General features: G+C 41.7%; 2 protein-coding genes across 2 annotated transcripts in view; one reads left to right on the top strand and one right to left on the bottom strand.

The window, feature by feature from the left end:
- Positions 1-16,577, top strand: part of zfpm2a (zinc finger protein, FOG family member 2a) — a 163,136-nt gene extending 146,559 nt beyond the window's left edge. Inside the window, exons 6-8 of the mRNA XM_036558337.1 lie at positions 11,518-11,724; positions 12,558-12,782; positions 13,042-16,577. Of these exons, the coding sequence (XP_036414230.1) occupies positions 11,518-11,724; positions 12,558-12,782; positions 13,042-15,503 (2,894 nt within the window). The 3' untranslated portion in view covers positions 15,504-16,577. The remainder of the gene's footprint in view (positions 1-11,517; positions 11,725-12,557; positions 12,783-13,041) is intronic.
- si:dkey-122a22.2 overlaps positions 16,511-20,380 on the bottom strand; it is a 54,888-nt gene continuing 51,018 nt past the window's right edge. The window contains exons 9-11 of the mRNA XM_036558338.1: positions 17,308-17,390; positions 17,123-17,219; positions 16,511-17,008 (exon numbers count right to left, since the gene is read on the bottom strand). Coding sequence (XP_036414231.1) covers positions 16,841-17,008; positions 17,123-17,219; positions 17,308-17,390 — 348 coding nt within the window. The 3' untranslated portion in view covers positions 16,511-16,840. The remainder of the gene's footprint in view (positions 17,009-17,122; positions 17,220-17,307; positions 17,391-20,380) is intronic.

Genomic DNA, 20,380 nt, shown 5'->3' with positions numbered 1-20,380 from the left:
TGAATTTGATAGGAGCTGAAGTTGTGATGTCACTGTGGTGTACTATGTAAAAAAATATAGTAATCTATATGGATTCATTCATAAAACACAGAAACTACTCAAATAACAAATGAGCAGTCCTGCTTTGGAGACAACAGCTCCTGCTTTACAGGACTGATTATGAGCTTGTAGTTTTTCCCTTTTCTCCAATTCCTTAACACAATTTAGTAAAGTATTTATTACAAAGCTAATTTGCTTTTAAATGAACTGACATTTTTGGTTTATGTTATTTGAGAAAAGAGGACCTAAATTATACAGATATTAGGCAGGAATGCTGAACAGTTTCAGTGATGTTCATAATGAGCATTTACATGCATTTATAGCAGCTGTTTGGAAAACATTGAAATGATTCAAAATGATGACCGTGCTGAGACCTCTGAAGGTACAGTGGTTGCTTTCCGGGACAAAGCAGGAAAAACTGCTTACCATCTGCTCCATTTATCTGGAGGGAATCTCTTTTTGGGGGGTATGTATTTGGGCTTTTTTTTTGACTTGATTCCAGCCCCTTTCCCAGTTTCAGAAAGGCATCTTTTTTCAGGACGTCCACATTCCGCATGCAGCTACAAAGGGAAGCCTGTCAACAAATTCAAAGAAGTGACTTTTTCCCCTCCATCACAATTAATGCTGCTGTGTAGACATGTTTGAGAGGACGATTTTAATTTCAAAACCTTTTCCTTCCCTTTTTCTCTCAGAACAGTTTGGGGGTGGGGGTGACGGATGTGGTGTGTGTGTGTGTGTGTGTGAGAGAGAGAGAGAGAGGAAGAGAGAAACAAGACAGTCACAAGACATTAAGACTGCGGCAGTAAGCAACTGTGAAAATCAATAAATCAGGACAAATCTATCAATAAACATGGATATTTTTAATATTTAAAACCACAGATATTTCACAGTTTAATATTCAGACTGGGACAATTTCCATTTGCGCCAGAGGGGGCAACCAACATTTATTCATGACAACTAAACATTCTACTACAATTTAGAAATATCCTTAAAAGTAAAAGAATCAAACTATATCTGGACCAAAGATGACCATATCAAAGATGACCATTCTTTTTGGCAGTTACTACCACAGTGTTAAATTCTTATTTGAACATATATAGCTTTGTTTTTTATTTGCTCATTTCTAGAAATAAAGGAAGCGCTGGATTGAGAGAGACCCTCCCACACCAACACACACACTGGCACCTCACACACTACAGCACCACTGCTGCCACCACTGTCACTGTCCCTCTCTCACCGTCTCTCTCTCGCTCTCTGTCTCTCTCCGTGGCGGATGATGCCATGGCTGGCGGCCGTGGCTGTGGCAAGGCCGAAGCCTCTCTGTTCCGCTCTATTACCCCCGCATAAGCCCCGCGCCTTTTCCTGTGGGCTACAGGAGCAATTTCCTGTCGCTGCGTGTTTGATCAAGTGCTAAAGCCCTCGCGATCAATAGAGAGACAGATGTCGGCTCCAGATGGCCGCGCCGCAGCTACCTGGGGGCAGCAGAGGGGGCTGTGCCAGGACGACAGAATGGCGGCTGGCGGGGCGAGGGCAGCGGACACCCTCCCTCCGCTCCGGCCCACAAACGCAATTAGGCCCTTTAGCCGCCGGATACCCGCTAAGGGTGGAAGAGGGCGTAATTAGCGCCTGCTTCCAGCAATACATGGAATTACATAGGGGCTTAGGAGCAGGGCGTGATGGGACGGCTCAGGGGGAGGGGGGCAGGTGAGAGGATCAGGTGTGAGCAGCTGTGGGGCCAGGATGGGCCATTTTTGGGCGAATCTCTAGGTGGACTTAGTGTTTTTCAGAAATGGCATTAGGCTCAACAAATTGCTACTCCTAGCTGGGAAATGTGTTCTTAATAATTATCTAAGAGATGCCACCCTCTGTTGATATAGGGAAATATTTAGGATGCTTCCTCATGAACGATTAGCTGCAGTACTCAGTGACCTATTATTTATGAAAATTTAGAGACCATTCATAGAGCATCTGCCTCCTGAACTCATAGATACTATCTAAAAGGTCAGTACTCTTTAGAATGGAAATCCCCTCTAAGACCAGCTAGGTAGTGTAAGTGGGAACCAAGTGAAGTGAAGTGCAATGAATGAGATCAGCAAAGTAAATTGAGTAAACTGTAAAGAATTTTGTTTTTCTGTATCTCTTCTTTTTGAAGTCTTCCTTTTTCTCTTTGTGAGGATGGCCTTGTTTTGTTTGGGATAGACAGTATTTACTTGTTTTTGTGGTAGCACACACTCACTGCTCATAAATTTATCTTGTAATTGCTAAAATGTTATTAAAATTGACCAGTGGAAAAAAATGAAATGGCGTTAGATGTGCCAAGTGCATGATGTACAAGGAGTTGCTCTTGGTGCTCGTGCATAAATTCTAATACAATTAAAATAACAGAAAATGCAGTACACATGCAAGTAACAGAGAAGTGGGTGTTGTGTACAGTTACATGATTTAAATTGACTTGACTTTACAGTATTTAGGGCTCTCACTCCTGGTCTCTTCTGGGAGAAAATGCTAAAAGAGAGGGTGGCTGGTAGAATTAGGTTGATTTTTGTTACCTATACCTTGACAGTACTAATACATGGACAGTACAGTTTTTGATATCTTCAAATAAAAATAAATGCTCATGTCTCCTTAGTCAAAAATAAAGTTTTATAAAATTTAGATATGCCACATCTTAGTTATATTTTTGTGGTGGCCATTAAGCATTGCACCTTTCTGCTCTTGAATCCATCCTGAATATGGTTTATTGAAAACCATACTTCAGAACTCTTCTGATTTCTGACTTTGTTTAGAAGTAAAATGAAACACATGCAAGTCCTGACTCCAGAAGCCACGTTAGCATGGTGTAAAAAGTCGAACTCATGCTTATTGGCTAACTGATGCTGAGAGGATTCATGGCTAAGGCATCAAAATTTGTATGAAATGAAAGACTGACCACTTAGAAGTCTAAATTAGGTATCAAATGACAAATCAACTGCTTAGGTATCGAAATTTTGTCTCAAACTGCAGATCAACTACTTAGAGATCGATACGTGGTATTAAACGATAAATTGACTACTTGGGTATGGAACTTGGTTATTAAATGACAGATTGACTACTGAGGTTTTAAATTTTTGATGTTGGAATCGAATGATCAGAACATTTCAGTGTTCAGTGGTACTGAAGTAATTAGCTTGAAACCATTAAGTCGATATTGAATATAAATATCAAATTCAGTGCCCAGCCCGAGTGGCCTGTTTTGTGTGATGAGGACCCCCCACCACCCAACCCCCCCCCAACCGTTCGCTCTCTGTCCTGTTCCAGAATGCCAGATCGCAGCGGCGCAGGCCGAGGCGACATCTTTGTCAGCTCTCCTCCTCCGATTAGCCCGTGTCGCGGCCATCCGTCATCTTCCAAAATGGCTGACAGGTGCATCAATCTGGCGCACTCTCCCATGAGTGCCGCCCGTGCCAGAAGGGCCAAAAACGGACATTTTTTTCAGCGTGGAGCCGGAGCCATGCTTTTTTTCGGATTCCAGGCCGAGCATTTGCAGCAGGGCAGCGTTCCATGGGCCCATGTGGCCGGGGGAAGGAGCCATGTTGGAGAAGGGCCGCCCAGCCAGAGCGCAGCTAGCTCACCTGCTCCCCGCAGCGGGGCATGCTGGGTAGGGGGACGCGGGCCACTGGCCACAGCTGGGGGTCCAGCACCTCCCCCCCGGGCCCGTCACTACAGCTCTTACTGTTACAGCGGCAACATGAGTGTCCCATTAATGCGGCCGGTCAAAATGGGCAGTAGGGATGTGTTTGAGTGTGTATGTGTGTCCCTCCCAGCAGGGGCCTCAGTAAACACATGTCAACTAGCCACAACCAGTTCATAGAGGAAAAAAAATGCTATTCTTGAGATGAAGGCGTGTGGAACTGCAGGGCCTCAGAGTCACATAGACTTAAATAGAAGGCTGTGTCACTGTCATTAGGAACAAATGTTGGCGTGACTCATCACTGTGTGGAGTTAACAGAATAGACAGAATGGCAGGTATGCATAGAAAAGGCTGGGAATTCACCGCATTTCAAAAATCTCTGCATGCTGTTCAACATTCCCCTGCTTTCATATTACCACTGAATGGTCTGTTGTGAATTCTGATGATTTGAAAGTGTAAAAATGCTGAGCACTTGTAGTATTTCATTTGTGCTAGTTTATTTTTTGTGTTGTTTTGAGTGGAAAGCGACTATTTTACTGCAAATTAATGATACATATCGGTCAGAACAAAATTAATGACACCCTCTCATTTACTTTTATGGTTGTTTTTTTTAGCAGCTTGGCCATGGTTCCAACTTGTCCCAGATATGCTTGCTTATTTGTTTCTATTTATTTATTTATTTATTTATTTATTGCAGCAAGCATGTTATTTATCTAGAGTATAAAAAAAGCTTTTTCGGTGTTTGAGTAACGAATAAATAAAGTTCCAATTTTAGCGCTAATTGATGTGTAAAATGGTTTATAGTAATTCACATCATGGCACTCTTTATTCCACAAATGGCAGCAATCGAGCCAATATCATTTTCAGTCAGCTATGAAAAGAGCTGCTTGCATCTCAAGGGACTTATCAAAGAAACAGCATTTAATTATAAAGAAGAATATCTCATTTTAAATATTATGAATCATTTGCTTTATCAGATCAGAACTTGAAGCTGGAATATTTTCTAAGCAGTAATTGTGTGTGTGTGTGTGTGTGTGTGTGTGTGAATCAGAGCGAGTGAGAGGCAGAGAAAGAATTAGAGAGAATTATTTTTGAAGAGAAAAAAATGCAGTAAAATTGTCGAAAGACGAAGTTTTCTTGTACTTGTATAAAGAAAGCTGCTGTTGTAGATCTCTTGGGTCGTGTCGTGTCTCCTGTGACCTGGATTCTTACTGCTTAAAGTTTCTGTTGCACAGGTTCGTAATTTCTGACTTGCGCCACAGAATTCTGACTGTTCATTTGGTCTGAAGCTTTAAACCTTGATGATATTCCAGTCAGTTCAAAGAATTTATTTCTTAGAATGTTTTGTTCAAACATTATAGGTAGTTTCAACCTTATACTCAAGCAGTTTTATCTACCCGAATGCACAGTATATATGCACAGTACTGAATAGCATCTTAAAATACTCTTGATCAAGTCATCATTTAAAAAGTACTGAAGAGTTCTAGACCTAAGGCTTAAGAAATAAGCAGAAAAAAGTGTTTCTTCCATTCATCTGTCAGTTATCTTACCAAGCATTAGGGTTTTTCACAGAAAGAACACCATAATCTGAGTGATCATAAAGCCTCATGATTGTAGTCTAGCATGAGAAGAGTGCCCCCTTATGGTTATAATGAGAAGAGCAAATTCTACACCATTGAATGTAGAGCAGTGATCAATACCTTGTAACAAATTAGATTTTTAAGATTAAGGTCTTAGAGCTTGTTACTGACCCTGTTAGTTGAAAAGCAGTGAGTTGGTGTGGGAGCACATGGCTTCTTCAGTGGGTGACCAGTGGCTCAAGACGAAGGTGAGGACCTTTAAAAGATTCTAAATACCTCAAAGCTTAGGGGCCTAAAAGAGGTTTGCATGAACCATTCAGTTCCCAGCCACCTTCAGCAGACTGGACAAAGACCAAGCTGAAGCTACAATTCAGTCCCTATACTTATCCCTAAATCTCACCAGTGCTCATCCTGAGACACCATTTTTCATGGCTTTCAGTAGAAAATCAACTTAATTTATGCAAAGAAATGTTCTCAACATTAACTGGTAGTTTAATTTGGTGTAAGCAATAAGCTTGGAAGCCTTTATTTTCAAAATATCTAGTGAGACATTATCATAAAATGTAAAACCTAGCTAGCATGTGCAAATAGTGTAAAATAAATGCCAGAATGTGTTTCCTTACGACAGTAATATTCTGCTTTAGGAGGAACCTTTTGTAGTTTGGGAGAGCCTAAAAGTCTTAAACCCTAAGGCTGTGGTCACCAGCCTTGGTCCTGGAAATCTGCCTTCCTGTGGAATCTAGTTCCAACCACAATCTGCCATACCTGCTGCAGCTAATTCATCAGAAGTTCTTGACTGGGTGGATCAGATGCATTAGTGTTATGTAAGGGGAGGGGGCAGCGTGTTAGATGCAGGTTGGAACTCAACTCTGCAGGAAAGCAGATCTCCAAGAAGAGGGTTGGTGACCACTGCCCTAAGGCATTTCTTGAAATTGTATTTAGAACCAGTGGTAGCCTAGTATTTACAGCTGAATCATTTGTCAGGAGTTGAACTAAGGAAAGAAAAGGCATCTTCAGGTCATGGTTTAAATGAGTCATCAGTGTCATAAATCCAAAATGATGACTTTACAGTACAAGGAAAAAAATGTTGTAAACAATAATGTAACAGTATTTTATTTCCACCTTTATACTCAGGTAATTTTGCGACATTTCTGTTTCGTCCATTAATTATAAAATTTTCATGCAGTGTAAAGGATTTCAAATGAGGCAAAACATACATACATTAAAATGAAAATAAAAAGCAAAAATGTAATGTTGTAATGTCATAAACGCACACCAGAAAGAATAGTCATATAGACTCAAATTCAGTCACACAATGTTTACCTTGCATTATCCAAACCAGTGATAAGCTCTGAAAGAAAAACTCCCTGCCTTGTTTAATCCTACATATAGCTCCTTTCATTTGAGCCGCTTTTTAAGCTGTATGTGCACCGACTAAATATATATAGGAATCCAGTTCTAATCACTGAAGAAAATATACAGTAGCTTGAGCACCTTTTAGTAGAATATAATTGCTGTGTGTTTTTGTAGAGCGCATATTAGTGAGCTGTGGGCTGCTGCAAGGGCACTGTTTGAGCTTCTGCTGCAGTCATTTGTCTGGACAGATGGGTAAGACAAAAGCTGATGTGCTTAACTACGCGTTTTACAGCAAACTATTAAAGTGTTGCAATGTTTATACACACAAACATTTGAATACCTGTCTTCAGGCCAGTTTAATTATCCTCCCCCTTCTGTCAGCTCCTTCACCACTTTGTTGTCTCCCAGAGAGAGGGGAAAACAGAGAGAGAGATTTGTTTCTGTTTTCATTAAGATACGACTGCAGTGGTCCAATGGTGTGACCGTATTTCAGCACTTACAAAGAGAATCCTAACGCCCGTTCGTTGCCATCGTACATTTACAGTGTCTTTTTCCTGCAAAGTCAAAGCAATTAAAGTGCCCTGTGATGCCTGCCTTTTGAAATCTCTGCAGCTTGATCCGTGTGCTCCTGCGATTCCTTTCGATTCATCATTGTCTGCGAGGTGGGGGAAAACACTTAAATCTGTAATTCCATAATTTGCGTCTTCAGTTCCTTTATGTCCACCTCTTTAACTGTGTGTTTAAAACCGTTATTAGGCTGCTAACTGTACTTACAAGCAGCAAAGCCGCCTGATTTAGGGCAGAGAGAGCCACTGCATGCCATACTGAGGGAATGTAGTGGAGAGGCTAAATTATCTGGACTATGTACAGGATGCCGGCGTTTTTGATTGTTTAAATGAAGCAGCTGGCTTATTGTCTCGCCCTTAATTCCTCCATTGTTTTTGGAATATGTCAGAGTTCTTTATTCTTTTATCAGGTGCGCTGCAGGAGGAGGCAGACAATAGCCTTCATTGCAGCTCGCATTGGCCGGCGCACAAAGGCTCTCGGCGGCTCGCGGGCGAAAAAACACGGCGGGTCCGGGCGCAAGCTGCACTTTTTTTTTCTCCCAGCTCGGCTCCTCTTCTCCTCCTGTATGCGCTTCCTGCCTGCAGGCGTACCACTGACCCACCTGCACATTACGCTGCATATAAACACACCAGCATGGCCGAATAACAGCACGTACAGGAAGCCTCGAGTGCGACTTCCTGCTTTGCAATGCGGCCAGCTGCTGCGGCAGGGTGAAATCGCTTCCACACGTAGCCACTGTGTTCGGAAAGCAGCGCAGGGGCTGCAGTTAGACTGAGCTCATGTGTTGCAGTAATGTGATGAACCCCATCCTGCAGCCTGCACTCATTAAACGTAACAGGGCCAAAAAGGGTCCTTTGGAGCGATGCCATAAAAGCACCACTGTTGGTTCCCTTAAGAACCTTTCAATGGATGGTTCTGTACAGATTTCTCTAAATGAGATGTGCGAATTTGAAGAACCGTGTTAAAGTTTAAAGTACTTTCACATAATGTTACCCAAGCCAATCATTTAGGAACCCCTAGTTTTAGGTGAGTACAGTAGTGAGATGAAAGTCCTCCGTGTGTGCTTTCAGTTCTTGTTAGGCTTTCCCATTTTCTTTTTGTTTTGGACCCAATTTAGCATTTGGTTACTAAAAACAGTTGTGATTGGGCAAATCATCGGCCTGTTCTCAGTAGTAAAATAAAAACTAATAACTGCTACAAAGAAATATAGGCAAGAGGCCACAGGTAAATTGAAAAAATGCTAATTTTCGGTGTCCTCTGGGATTTCCTCAGCAGTCCACGTAACTCAGTGTACTAGTTTACAGTATCAGAAAAAAGGCAACTTGAGGTACATTTTTGTTCACCAGAGAAAAAACAATGTAAATGTATCCTCAAAGGTACAACAATCAAGGTCCAATTGTGTAGCTTAAATGAGTTTAAAGGTACACTACATTCACTTCCCCAAGGAAAGGTGTATTATGAACCTTCATAACCTAATATTTTAGAATAGAAAAATAAAAATACTGAAGTCGAGACAGGGCGTGTGAAGTCAATGCAGCTAGACAAAATCTAATTGTAATGGAATACGGTGAGGACAGCCTGGAGCATACCAACCCAGTGACTTTCACCCTAAAGCAACCAGCAAGGTACCAACAATAAATACCAGTACAAGTGCTTCCTCTCAAGAAATAAGCATGTGTACAGTATGAGAAGAGTAGAAATTATTACAATTTACATCTCGTCATTAGTTTAGCATGTTGTACCCATTGACATGCCAGTTTTCTATTTTGCCAGGGCGCTTTTGGCGGGGGGGGGTGAGACAACCACCAGATGACTTTTTGACAACAAACAACGCAGCGGCATTCTTTTGCCTTTTTAGCCCCTTTGGTCCATGCCATGGATATGTTAGTAACGAGCTATTAATGACAGGCACGCCACTTTCGGAGGACGGAGTGGTGTGGAGCTGCTCCCCCTGTGGCAGGTGACAGTTTGGATGTGCGTTGATGGTAACTGCTGGCGAGCGCAGCGGGAGTTTTGTTATTTTAATTAGGAGATAAGGATTGAGAGAGCCTCTCCAGGCAGTGTGTGGCGTGGGTGACAGGATCCAGCTGATGAAGAGGCAGTGTGTAGATCTACCTGCTGATAGGGCTGCTTTTAGAGGCAGCACTGCTCCTTTCTCTTAACTCACACTCATACGCAGCACTCATAGCAGTGACCTATTTTATTAACACTTCAGCGCTGTGACATTTGTGTTACACAGTTTGAACACTGACACCCAATAGTGGTGTATCAGGCTCTGCTTAAAGGAGAATCTAATCTTATCGGCCGCACCTGTAGCATTCAGATTTTCCTTTAAGCAGAGCCTGATAGAGATTAGATTTTCTTTAATCTCTATCGGCCGCACCTGTAGCATTCAGATGATTACCATGAACCAGGGGTGTAACAGTTCATAAAACTAAAAATTTGATTTGATATAATAAAGTGGTGTCTGGATACAATACATATTTTCGATGCAGAGAAAAAAGAAATACTAAAGATGTGTCTTGTGTTTGTTTATATGTATGCACATATTTTCAGGTTCAATCTAATTTTTAACTCTGAGCGTGATTTAATTTGATTTATTTAACGTTCTGTATGTTAAAATTTATAGAGCTCTAATTATTTACTGCACAGATTGATTTGGCTCAGGTAAATAAAGCTGTACAGAACTTTTTCAGCACCTGCCACACTACCCTGTAATAAAATAAACTCCTAAAATCATAAACCCTGGAATTTATGACTGATGTACAAAAGAGCCCAGTCTTCTGCGTGGGTGGGTGGGTGCATGAATACCATAATGATGTATCTATTATCCTCCCCTTTCCCACTCACTTTACACTGATAGGATGTAACCAGATGCCTATTTTTTTAATCTTAGACAGTTTTTTCTATGAATGATGGTAAATGAGACGCTCTCAGAAGATTCTGAGGGACGTACCGACAAAACATTTTTAAATTTGTTTCATATTCGATGGACAACAATTTTATTACATTTTCCTGTATTTGGAAAAAAGATCCATAACATACCAACAGGAGCCAATGGCCAGTTATTGTGCCTGGCTGTTAATGGTATGTTGGAGATGCAGCAGATAGACATTAGGTTGAAAAATGCTGTAGTATTCCTTTAAAATGTAAGAGTCTAATGACTAATAAAACAGAAACTGCAGTGTCACTTCAAAATAAAAGTACCGCAAGGGAACGAGAATCCAGTGATTGCAAGGACTGCCATGGTAGAGCGAGAGTGTGTTTATGTAATGACCTCAATTCAGGTTTCTTTTATTATAAACATTTGTAATGGGCTCGTTTAGCGTTGGATTCAGCAAAAACATTCTTGTAGCGTTTCTGCTCTTACCTCTCACTAATGCGTCCCCTGCCGCTTCCTGAGCCAACAGCTGGACTGGAATCACAGGTCCTCCTTCATTCTGATGCTCTGTCGGAGTGTTTGCACATCTTTGAAAGCTAACAGAGCGCTTTAATTAATTGTCCGGCTTTTCCTTCTGAAACAATGTCCTAATTCTGCCATTTAGCACCGGCATATCATAGTTTGTTGTTATCTCGGCAGCCAGATTTTTGTAAATAGTCATATTAAAAACTTTAATCTCTTGAATGGAAAATGAAGAGCGGCTGAAAGCCCTGTCATGTGCAGAGATAAATATTATCTGAGCTTAAAACCTTCCCTCTTACCCGCTCTCCCCCCTCCCTCCCTCTGCTGTCTCTCTCTATTCTTCTAAGTTAATAAATATGTTCAGAATACTCTGGGAGAATGTTTTATCTGAAAACGCAACTGCAAGAAAGTATTACAGACCTTTTTCTCAGTGCAGTACTTGTGCTGAATGGTACAGCTGGTTGGAAAACAGTACCCATGGTACAAAATGTTGAGCTTATGTTGCAACTTTGTAGTTTACCAATTAATGAATTCTGTATTTCTGAAGTGTATTTTGGGAAATATGTATGGAAATGTCAATTTATAATCCAATGACTATTGTTGACTCTTCATTTTCATCTACCATTCACAGAGCAAGCGTAAAATAAATACTTTATGATTTGACACTTAGCGTAATTGCTTTATATTTACTGATTAACAAGCAATCTCTGTTGTTTTGAATTAAACATATATGCAATGCCAATTTTAGAGATATAGATTCATTTTATAGTCATAGATTCACCTCTAAATGTGTTACTGCATATTCATTTAGCATATCAATTATCAAACTGCTTATTATACTGTTTATATGTGTTCATTGAGGGGTGTGAATTAAATCAGTATATATATTTTTTTTCTATCAGGTGGTCAGCTATGGTGCACAACCACTAAGACCATAATGGAAGGAGAAGAGCTGGTGGCGTTTGTGGTGGACTTTGACTCCCGGCTGCACTCGGTCAACCATATGTCCCTGAGTGAGGGCATGTACCCAGCACGCCTGTTGGACACCATCCAGCTCCTACCCCAGCAAGCTGCCATGGCCTCCATTCTCCCTACCGCTATAGTCAACAGTGAGTAACACAAGACAGAGTTTACCATGTGAAATAACTGTCAACCTATATACGCTGTACACGTGATCCAAATCACAAATTAACACGCACTCAATCACACAGTACACTAATAAAGTCATAGCAGTGGCTCCTACAGCAAACTTGGCGGCAAAGGTGTTGCATATGGACACTCACCTGTTCCCCTGGCCATGCTGGCCTGCATTTTGGCCAATTGTTTGAGCCAACTCAGCCCTCATTACATACAGTCACCTACAAAGCGCAATGTGCTGCATGTGTCAGGTATTCATGGATTAACCTCTGTAGCATGGATAAGAATAAACGACCTTCAGCGTAGTTTACAACAAACACTCTGACCAACATGTTAATTGCAAAATTCAACCCATGTGCAAAGACTTGTTTGTTGATTTAATAAGGGCTATCTAAGGTTCAGCTTGACAGGGAGGCTACTACTAGCAGATGGTGCTCTGTTTTCGTTTGCCCTTGAGGTAAGGGCACCACCCTACTGGAATCATCTCAAGCTGCTGTGCAACTTCAGCAAAAGTACATGACAGAATTGTTGTTGGGAGGAATGTCCAACCCAAAAATGCTAAGTGGTTTAGCAGTGAAAGAAATAAGACATAATACTAAGTGACCCCCACAAGCTTTCATCGATTATTTGCAATATGCCTGGTCTGCTTGCCCTTATTTATAATTTACATTAACTAAACAATTTTCTTCTTTTACCCTTTATTTTGAACAAAATGTCCAAATCCCTTCAGTACAATGAAAATGATTTAGAATTTAGTATAGTTAAGTATTGTTTCTCATCATGTCTGCATCTATCTTTCTTCCAGAGGACATATTCCCTTGCAAGGCATGTGGGATCTGGTTTAGAAGTGAGAGGAACCTGCAGGCCCATCTGATGTACTACTGCAGCGGGCGACAGAGGGAGCCCGAGAGTGTACCTGAGGAAAATGAGGCAAACCCCCACCAAACCCCCAGCATCTGCCCTTTCCCACAGTGCAACAAGAGCTTCAGTAGCCCTCGTGCCCTGGAAATGCACCTGAACACGCACAGTGGTGAGCAAAATAATTTAATAAAGCTTTTGCTCTTTATATTTTGTTGTAAACCACTGAAGCTGTAAGAGTCCTTATCTTCCCATCTTAGAACTGAAACCTATTTATTTCAGCAGCTCAGCCGAGACTTTTTTGTGTATTTTTAGTCTAATGTCAGGTGGAGTAGCCTTGGCGTAACCCAAGATTTTTGTTATGTTGTACTTAACATTAGGGGAAAGGCAAACAAAAGACCTGATATACGCCCCTTTTATCTTCCTCACAGGTGTCAAAATGGAGGATACTCTCCCCCCTGGCACCAGCTTGAAATGCACAATCTGTAACTACACGGCAGATTCTCTCATTACATTCCAGCACCACATCCTCACTCACCTGTCACAGGCGGCCTTCAGATGCAATCACTGCCATATCAGCTTCCAGAACCACAGGGAACTCTTGCAGCATCAGGACTTACATGGCCACTCCGGCAAGCTTCACAGGGAGAGCGACAGCGAGCACTCCCCGCGGGGGGCGGAGGAGAGTCTGCAACAGGCCCGAGCGGAGCTGGCTGCCAGGAAGGACGTCGTCTTGCAAAGTCCCAAAAGCATGCCCAACAAGGACGGTACCCCCGATGGAGAACTGGAGAGAACCGAGAAAAAGCTTGCACTTGGAATGCAGAAGGGAGAAGGCCACCCAGGTGGCAAAGCTAGCTTCTCCTACACCAGGATTAAGTCGGAGCCTTCCAGTCCCAGACTGGCTTCCTCACCAGTTCAGCACAACATGGGACCCACCTTTCCCATGGGCCCATTTCTGTCGCAGTTCGCGTTCTCCCAGGACATTTCAGTAGTACCACAAGCATCTGAAATTTTAGCCAAAATGTCAGAACTTGTGCATCGCAGACTACGCCATGGAGGGAACAGCTACCCACCAGTTATATATAGTCCTCTAATGCCAAAGGGGGCAACATGTTTTGAGTGCAACATAACTTTCAATAACCTGGACAACTACTTAGTCCACAAGAAGCACTACTGCAATAGTCGTTGGCAGCACATGGCAAAGTCTCCAGATTTCTCAAGTGTTTCAGACAAGGTGAGCCCAAACAGCGGTCACAGCTCAGTAGGGATGCTCACTGGATGCCACCCATCGGAGACCGATAATCATATAATGCCATCAGCTTGCTTGAATTCCTCGGTCTTGGACATTATGAATGCTGGTGGCAAAGTGCCTGATAAAGATGTCACTGGACAAGTGAAAAAGGTCACCACTCCAACAGGTGTTGAAGACAGGCTTAACGGTAAGCAGACAGAGGTCAAAAGTCCCAACACTTCCTTGGGGGAGGCCGAAAATGACCCAAACAAAACCACCTGCGAGGCCTGCAACATCACCTTCAGTCGCCACGAAACTTTCATGGTCCACAAGCAGTATTACTGTGCTTCACGCCACGACCCACCCATGAAGCGCATGTCTGCAAACAAGGTGCCCGCCATGCAGAGGACCATGAGGACACGCAAACGTAGGAAGATGTACGAAATGTGTCTGCCAGACCAGGAGCAGCGACAACAACTGGGGCCACAGCCTGGATTTCTAGGTGTTCCCACTTTGGGAAACCCCTGTACATCCCAAGAAACTGTTGAAAGTCTGGCTGACCGCTTCCATTCCCGCTGTGATGTCTTTCCAGGTATGGTCCCCAAACACCTTGAGGCTTCTCTTACGGTTTCGAAATCCATCCTAGCTCCCAAAAGCAATGCCATTACTGACCAACAAGAGCTGGATGCACCAATCGATCTCAGCAAAAAGTGCTCATCAGACAAGACATGCAACTCGCCCAAAAGACTCTTAGACTATCACGAATGCACCGTCTGCAAGATAAGTTTTAACAAGGTGGAGAATTACTTAGCCCATAAACAGAACTTTTGCCCAGTCACAGCTGCTCAACACAACGAGATTGCCAGCCTGGACCAGACTGTGTTCCCGGGCATAAAGAGCGAAGGTAGTAATCCCGATGACGTGTACGACAAAAATTCTGTGAAATGTGAGAAAAATAGCGGCACCAAGCTGATGGTGCAAAACGGCAGTCTGTTCCCTCCGCACCTCGGGCCTGTGCCAGAGCTGAAGGCTTTCAACGACCTCCAGCTCTTGCCCTCCAAAGAAGAGAACAAGAGCATGTTTTTGCCTCACTGCCTTTATCCTGGAGCAATAAAAAAGGTCAAAGGCGCAGAGCCAATATCGCCATATTTCGGGATAAAGCCTACTGATTACATGGCAGGTGGCACGGTTAAGCAGGGTGAACCCAATGAGCAAGAACAGGGTACTAATGGAGCAAGTGAAGAGGGCAAAGAACAACCAGCGGCCAACGGCTGCCCTAACCCCGGGAAAGAACCACTGCCCCTGCTTCCCAAAAACAGGGGAATGGTAATCATCAATGGCGGGCACAAACTGGATGAGAACCAAGCGGTACCCCCTCAGCAGGAGAACCAGCCCAACAACGCCTCACCAGCTGAAGGGCAAACATCACCCACATGGGGCTCTGAAAACCCCCCAGAATCCAATGACAATGCTTCACCCACATCTAAATCACCGACCGAGGAGACGCCACCCGTTGCGGCCAAAGGCATGAATGGGTCGGCTCAGCCAGCCGGAAGCGGCAAGTACTGCCGCCTCTGTGACATCCAGTTCAATAACTTGTCAAACTTTATCACTCACAAGAAGTTTTATTGCTCGTCACATGCTGCCGAGCACGTGAAATGAAATCATGCTTTCCCCTCCATCCCTCCTTTCCCCTTCCTCCTCTCTTTTTGGCTACACTGTCGTGTCTGGAATAGTGCATCATGCAGTTTTATATGCTGCTTGTGGACAATCAAGAGAAGCTTCATGTTTCGTCATTTTTCATCAAGACTTAAATGCAAAATCATTGAGGAAAAAAAAAATTCCAAGTGTAATATTGGTGCCACTTTCACATTTATTTATTTTACAATCAGTATTAATAGGAGTAGTGATCTTAATTTAAACGCAAAGGAAATTTATATCAGAGTTGTTTGTAATGTTATTGTATAGTCATTCTTGTGTAGCAAACATTGTTTACACTGTATTGTAGGTTCAACGAGACAATAGACACAATACAAATCTGAAATGCATTTTAGACACAAAAATAGCTACTGAAGCACTTGTGTATTCTTATTTGCTGTAATTTTTTTTGTTTGTTTAGTTTTTTTTTTAGTTTATTTTTGTATATGCCTAAATGTCATTTGCAGTGCGATACTCATGACTTCTCAGCCTTAAAACACTGTATGGAGGGAAAACCAGGCACAACTCTGCATCTCATGTTTCGGCATATACATACGGCTTTGCATATGTATGTAGCTGTTGGTCTCTGTCTCTTTTCTTCGACTCAGAAGTGGATGTTTTAATGAGGATGGCAGCGTTCTTGTATAGTACTCGTATTTCAGTTTGCGATACATTTCGGTCTCCCTTTTTAAAATTTGCTCTCAACGCAATACTTTGTAAAAAACAAAAAAAGGGAACATTACTGAAAGCAGTATTATGGCAACGGGAACATGGCAGATATTTCTAACCCATGAGGAAAAAAAAACAAAACAGTTGTACGAAAGTGAGTTTATTGATGTTAATAAACGGGGCGGGAGGGCATTTTGGGAGGGATACTGTAAAAATGATCATTCCAATGTCCTTATTATGGAAGAAAAAAAAATATTTCTTAAAAAATGTTGTTGCTATGCATGTATATGGATGGAATAAAATTCCAGAGCTGTTGGAAATTTTTATTTTGATGTGGTGTCATAATTAAACTTCAATCCTCAGGATAAATCTGATGTTTTGTCTTCTTTTACTAAATACTGTTACAAATAGAAAAAGACAATAGTACATATAACAAGTCTTTATCCACAAAAAGATTCTGTTACCATTATAATACACACCCAAAATGTAAAACCTCACCCAAAAAAAAGCCAGTTTTTCAATGAAAAAAAAAAACAATGTGATGATACAGCACAGCTGTGAATGCGAGTGACTCTTTCCCAATAGGAAACGTCCTACTGCTGTTCGGAAGGCAGACATGTTTGAGCACTGCCTCACTGCCTCTGCTGTTTGGTCTGTCTCTTTGACACCAGCTCCAGTAAATGTTTGCTTACCGATGACGGCTTTTTATAGATCATGCGACGGTCCGCCCCCCGAATGTGAATGCGGTGGGCCTGTGGGTAAACCCGCTCTAAAGCCTTCCTCTGAAGTTCAGCAAAAACCTAACACAGAGAAAAAACAGATAATAAAGACCTGCACTCTTCAAAGGTGCACAGTGTCTTTAAAACCTAAAGGAAGTGTTTATGAGGGAGAGAGGAAAGGCTGAAGGCACACACCTGGTTGAGATGAGCAGGAAGCTGTTCATCAAAAGAATCTCCAACGATGACACTCACTGATGTGCTGCTCGACAGTGGCTTGAATTTGGAAATCTCTCTGAATAAGAGAAAGGATTCCATATGAAACCAATCAAAGACGAGAGAGAACATGAAATATTTGGTACAATGAAAACTGCACGTTTTACCTCACTTGAGACGCACTCTCGTTGAGGAAGAAGTGTTCGTCCACCGCACTGCTCTGGTGAGCCGGGTTACTTAACAGGTATTTCTGATAGGATGAGAAATGATCATTACAACATCAGATGACTAAATACTACCAGCCTGCTTTAACTTCACAGACAGAAATACTTCACTGCTGTCAGAAGAAAACCTCGTATCTCCATTTTAGACGTTTTGACATTTTTTCAGTTTTTATCTTATTTTGAAAATACCTGTTTCCCTTTACATTGTGTGTAAATTTCATGATGAATGGACCAAAATAAATGACCCAAAATTATGTGGTAAAAATTCTGGTTCCATTGACTTACATTAGAAGTAAAGCATGTTTTTTTCCTTCTCCTGTAAAATTACCATTTTGGAGATACATGGTTTTGCTCTGACAGCAGCGACTTGTTTCTTGTTTGTATCGGGTGACTTTTCTTTCCCAATGATCAATAATGAATGTGGTACGTCTACTTATGCACTTCTCTTGGTAAAGGCTGCATAATTCATAATAAGCTAGTATTCTCACTGTTATGAATAATATCAGCAAAGATATTTTAATAAATCTAATGAAAGTTAAGCTAAAAAAAAACATTTGAAAATACTGGAAAACGTATCGATTCCCACCTTACCTTTAACTTGCATTTCATTAATTATCTATTGCAGTTTCATAGACAATTAACTTTATTCATTTATTATCCCTGGTCCTAGTCCTAACCCTAACCCTGGTGCCAATGCAGTGCTCCCACATGATTTATTAACACTTTAAGCAGTTCTATGTAACTAAGGGGGACTACCCAAAAAAAAGGAGCGAGAGAGAGAGACCCCTATCCATAGTGACATATTTGATAGGGCTGTCAATAATCATGTGCTGATATAAAAGTTCAATATTGCAACAACTACCTAACCTTCTATCATGGTTTATGAAAAAACAATCATGCATAATATACGACAAACATACATGTAGTGTTCTGTATGTAAGATCCTGGTGGTGGTTCTATGTTCTGAAAAAATACCATTATAGTACTTTGAGGTTAGCAATAAGATGTAATCACAATAGTTCATGGCGTTTTAACGATATTCACAGTATTTATTTTTTCTGAGGTCTGATTAACTGCAACAGACCAAGTAGTGCAAAATCAAAAACTCACACTGTGCTGCATTAAATCCAATCAAACAGGACTAATTATGCTCTTTTTGTAATGAAACATGTAGTTGGGAAGCGCTGATGATATCCATGACTCAGAAAAGCGTATTGTGACGTATTGTTCTGTAATTTATCATGATAACCACGATAAATACTGTCATACTGCCCAGCCCTACACAGCATTCCTTCAGTCTTCATTCGTTTATGGGATTTTTGCTTTTAAACAGTCCTAGTGGACAACGTCACTGGTGAAACTGTCACTTGTTTACCAACAATACACTGACAGTATTTCATTGTCTGTGTGCTGAATATCATGATATACCATGTTATCAAATATCAGCACATCTAGCTGTCACTATTAATTATCGCTGTTGTTGGAAGAAAACCTTGTATCTCCATTTTTGCCATTTTTCAGCTTTTGGCATATTTTGAAAATGCCTGTTGCTCTTTACATTGTGTGTAAATTTCATGAAGGATGGACCAAAAGAAACGGCCCAACATGACTTGGAAAAAATTCTGGTTCCACTGACTTACATTAAAAGTAAAGTCGTTTTTTTCCTTCTCCTGTAAAATTGTCATTTTGGAGATACGAGGTTTTGTACCAACAACAGCGATATATTACCAATAATATAATCTACCAATTTTCGTACAAAAAGACTAAAAAAATCTAAAAACGTCAGGCTGTTTCTTCCTGTCGTATGACAATTTAAAATATGCATCATCATGCAAAGTGCTTATTCTTCAAAAACGTCAATTTTAGTTGATTTCTTTCCTAAATCGAGTAATCAATAAATCCAAACCACCCTAATATTGATGTTCAGTGATCCTGTCACGCTGACGGGATTAAAGATAGCTCAGACTGACACGTCGCGCTACGGCTCCCCTCAACCTTTTACACAGAGGCTTTTGAAAGAGAGGAGTCCACAGTGGAGTGAATTGAAGCAGGGCGCACTCCCACTTGTGAAGAACAATTGCCCCAATCCAGGGAGACAGTGCAGTCAAATTAAAAAGTCGACAGGCATTTCAAGGGCCACGAGCAGCCTCTCGTCAGTACACAAAAGGCCCATGTAACCATTAACTGCTATTCGATTGCTTTTTCTTTCTCATGCAGAGAAGGCGAGCGCGAGCGCTCCGTAAGCAACGTCTCGGCACCGGCAGCCCGAGCGTTTTTAATTCTTCTCCAATATGATTTGACGTATTTCTGACGTCCAACATGCCGAGCCGACACAGATCCAGGCTGTACCGACTATGTACATGAAATTGATTCACTGCAACACAGTTCGCAGCACATACCAGGTTCAACTCCGGCCCAGGCTTCAGCCCCGTCTTCCCCGCCGTCGCTGTGGCAAAACTTCTTCCGCACTTTTTGTCTTGTTTATTTGTTTTGTTTACAAGAGTCAGAGCATTAATTAGCATTACTTCTGCCGTGAGCTCGTTATCATTCCTAAACAAAAGAGACAGAGGCCTTCAAATTGGTGTGAGTGTGTTTAGACTGATAGAGCCAACGTGATGGATGTTTTTAAAAAATAAATAAATAAAAAAAAATAAAATAAAAACCTTCGGTCACTGGTAGTGCGGCTGCTCCTGCATTAATTATTTTTAACCTCTTTAAGAGGAAAAAACATTTCTCCTAAATCATTCCTCTCCATTACTCGGGTCAACTTTCGATTCATGTTGCAAATAGGAATCAGCAGCCTTTTCAGAGCTCGAGGAGGCTGCACAAAAAAATCTAATAAGCGATTTGCATATTCCTGGCCACACGTTAACTTGCATGAAATTGGGTGGAACTAGAGCGGAGAACAGCCGCCTACCTTGACCACGGGCGAGTGCGTTTCGCATCTCGACCTGCGAGACCCTGTCTGAAGACGTCTGGAGGAAAAGGGGGAAAAAAAAGGGACCCAAATAGGATC

The sequence above is a fragment of the Colossoma macropomum genome, unplaced genomic scaffold (genome assembly GCF_904425465.1).
Source record: "Colossoma macropomum unplaced genomic scaffold, Colossoma_macropomum, whole genome shotgun sequence".
Lineage (NCBI taxonomy): Eukaryota > Metazoa > Chordata > Actinopteri > Characiformes > Serrasalmidae > Colossoma > Colossoma macropomum.
The sequence above is the reverse complement of the archived record's forward strand: the minus strand, read 5'-3'. Positions and strand labels throughout refer to the sequence as shown.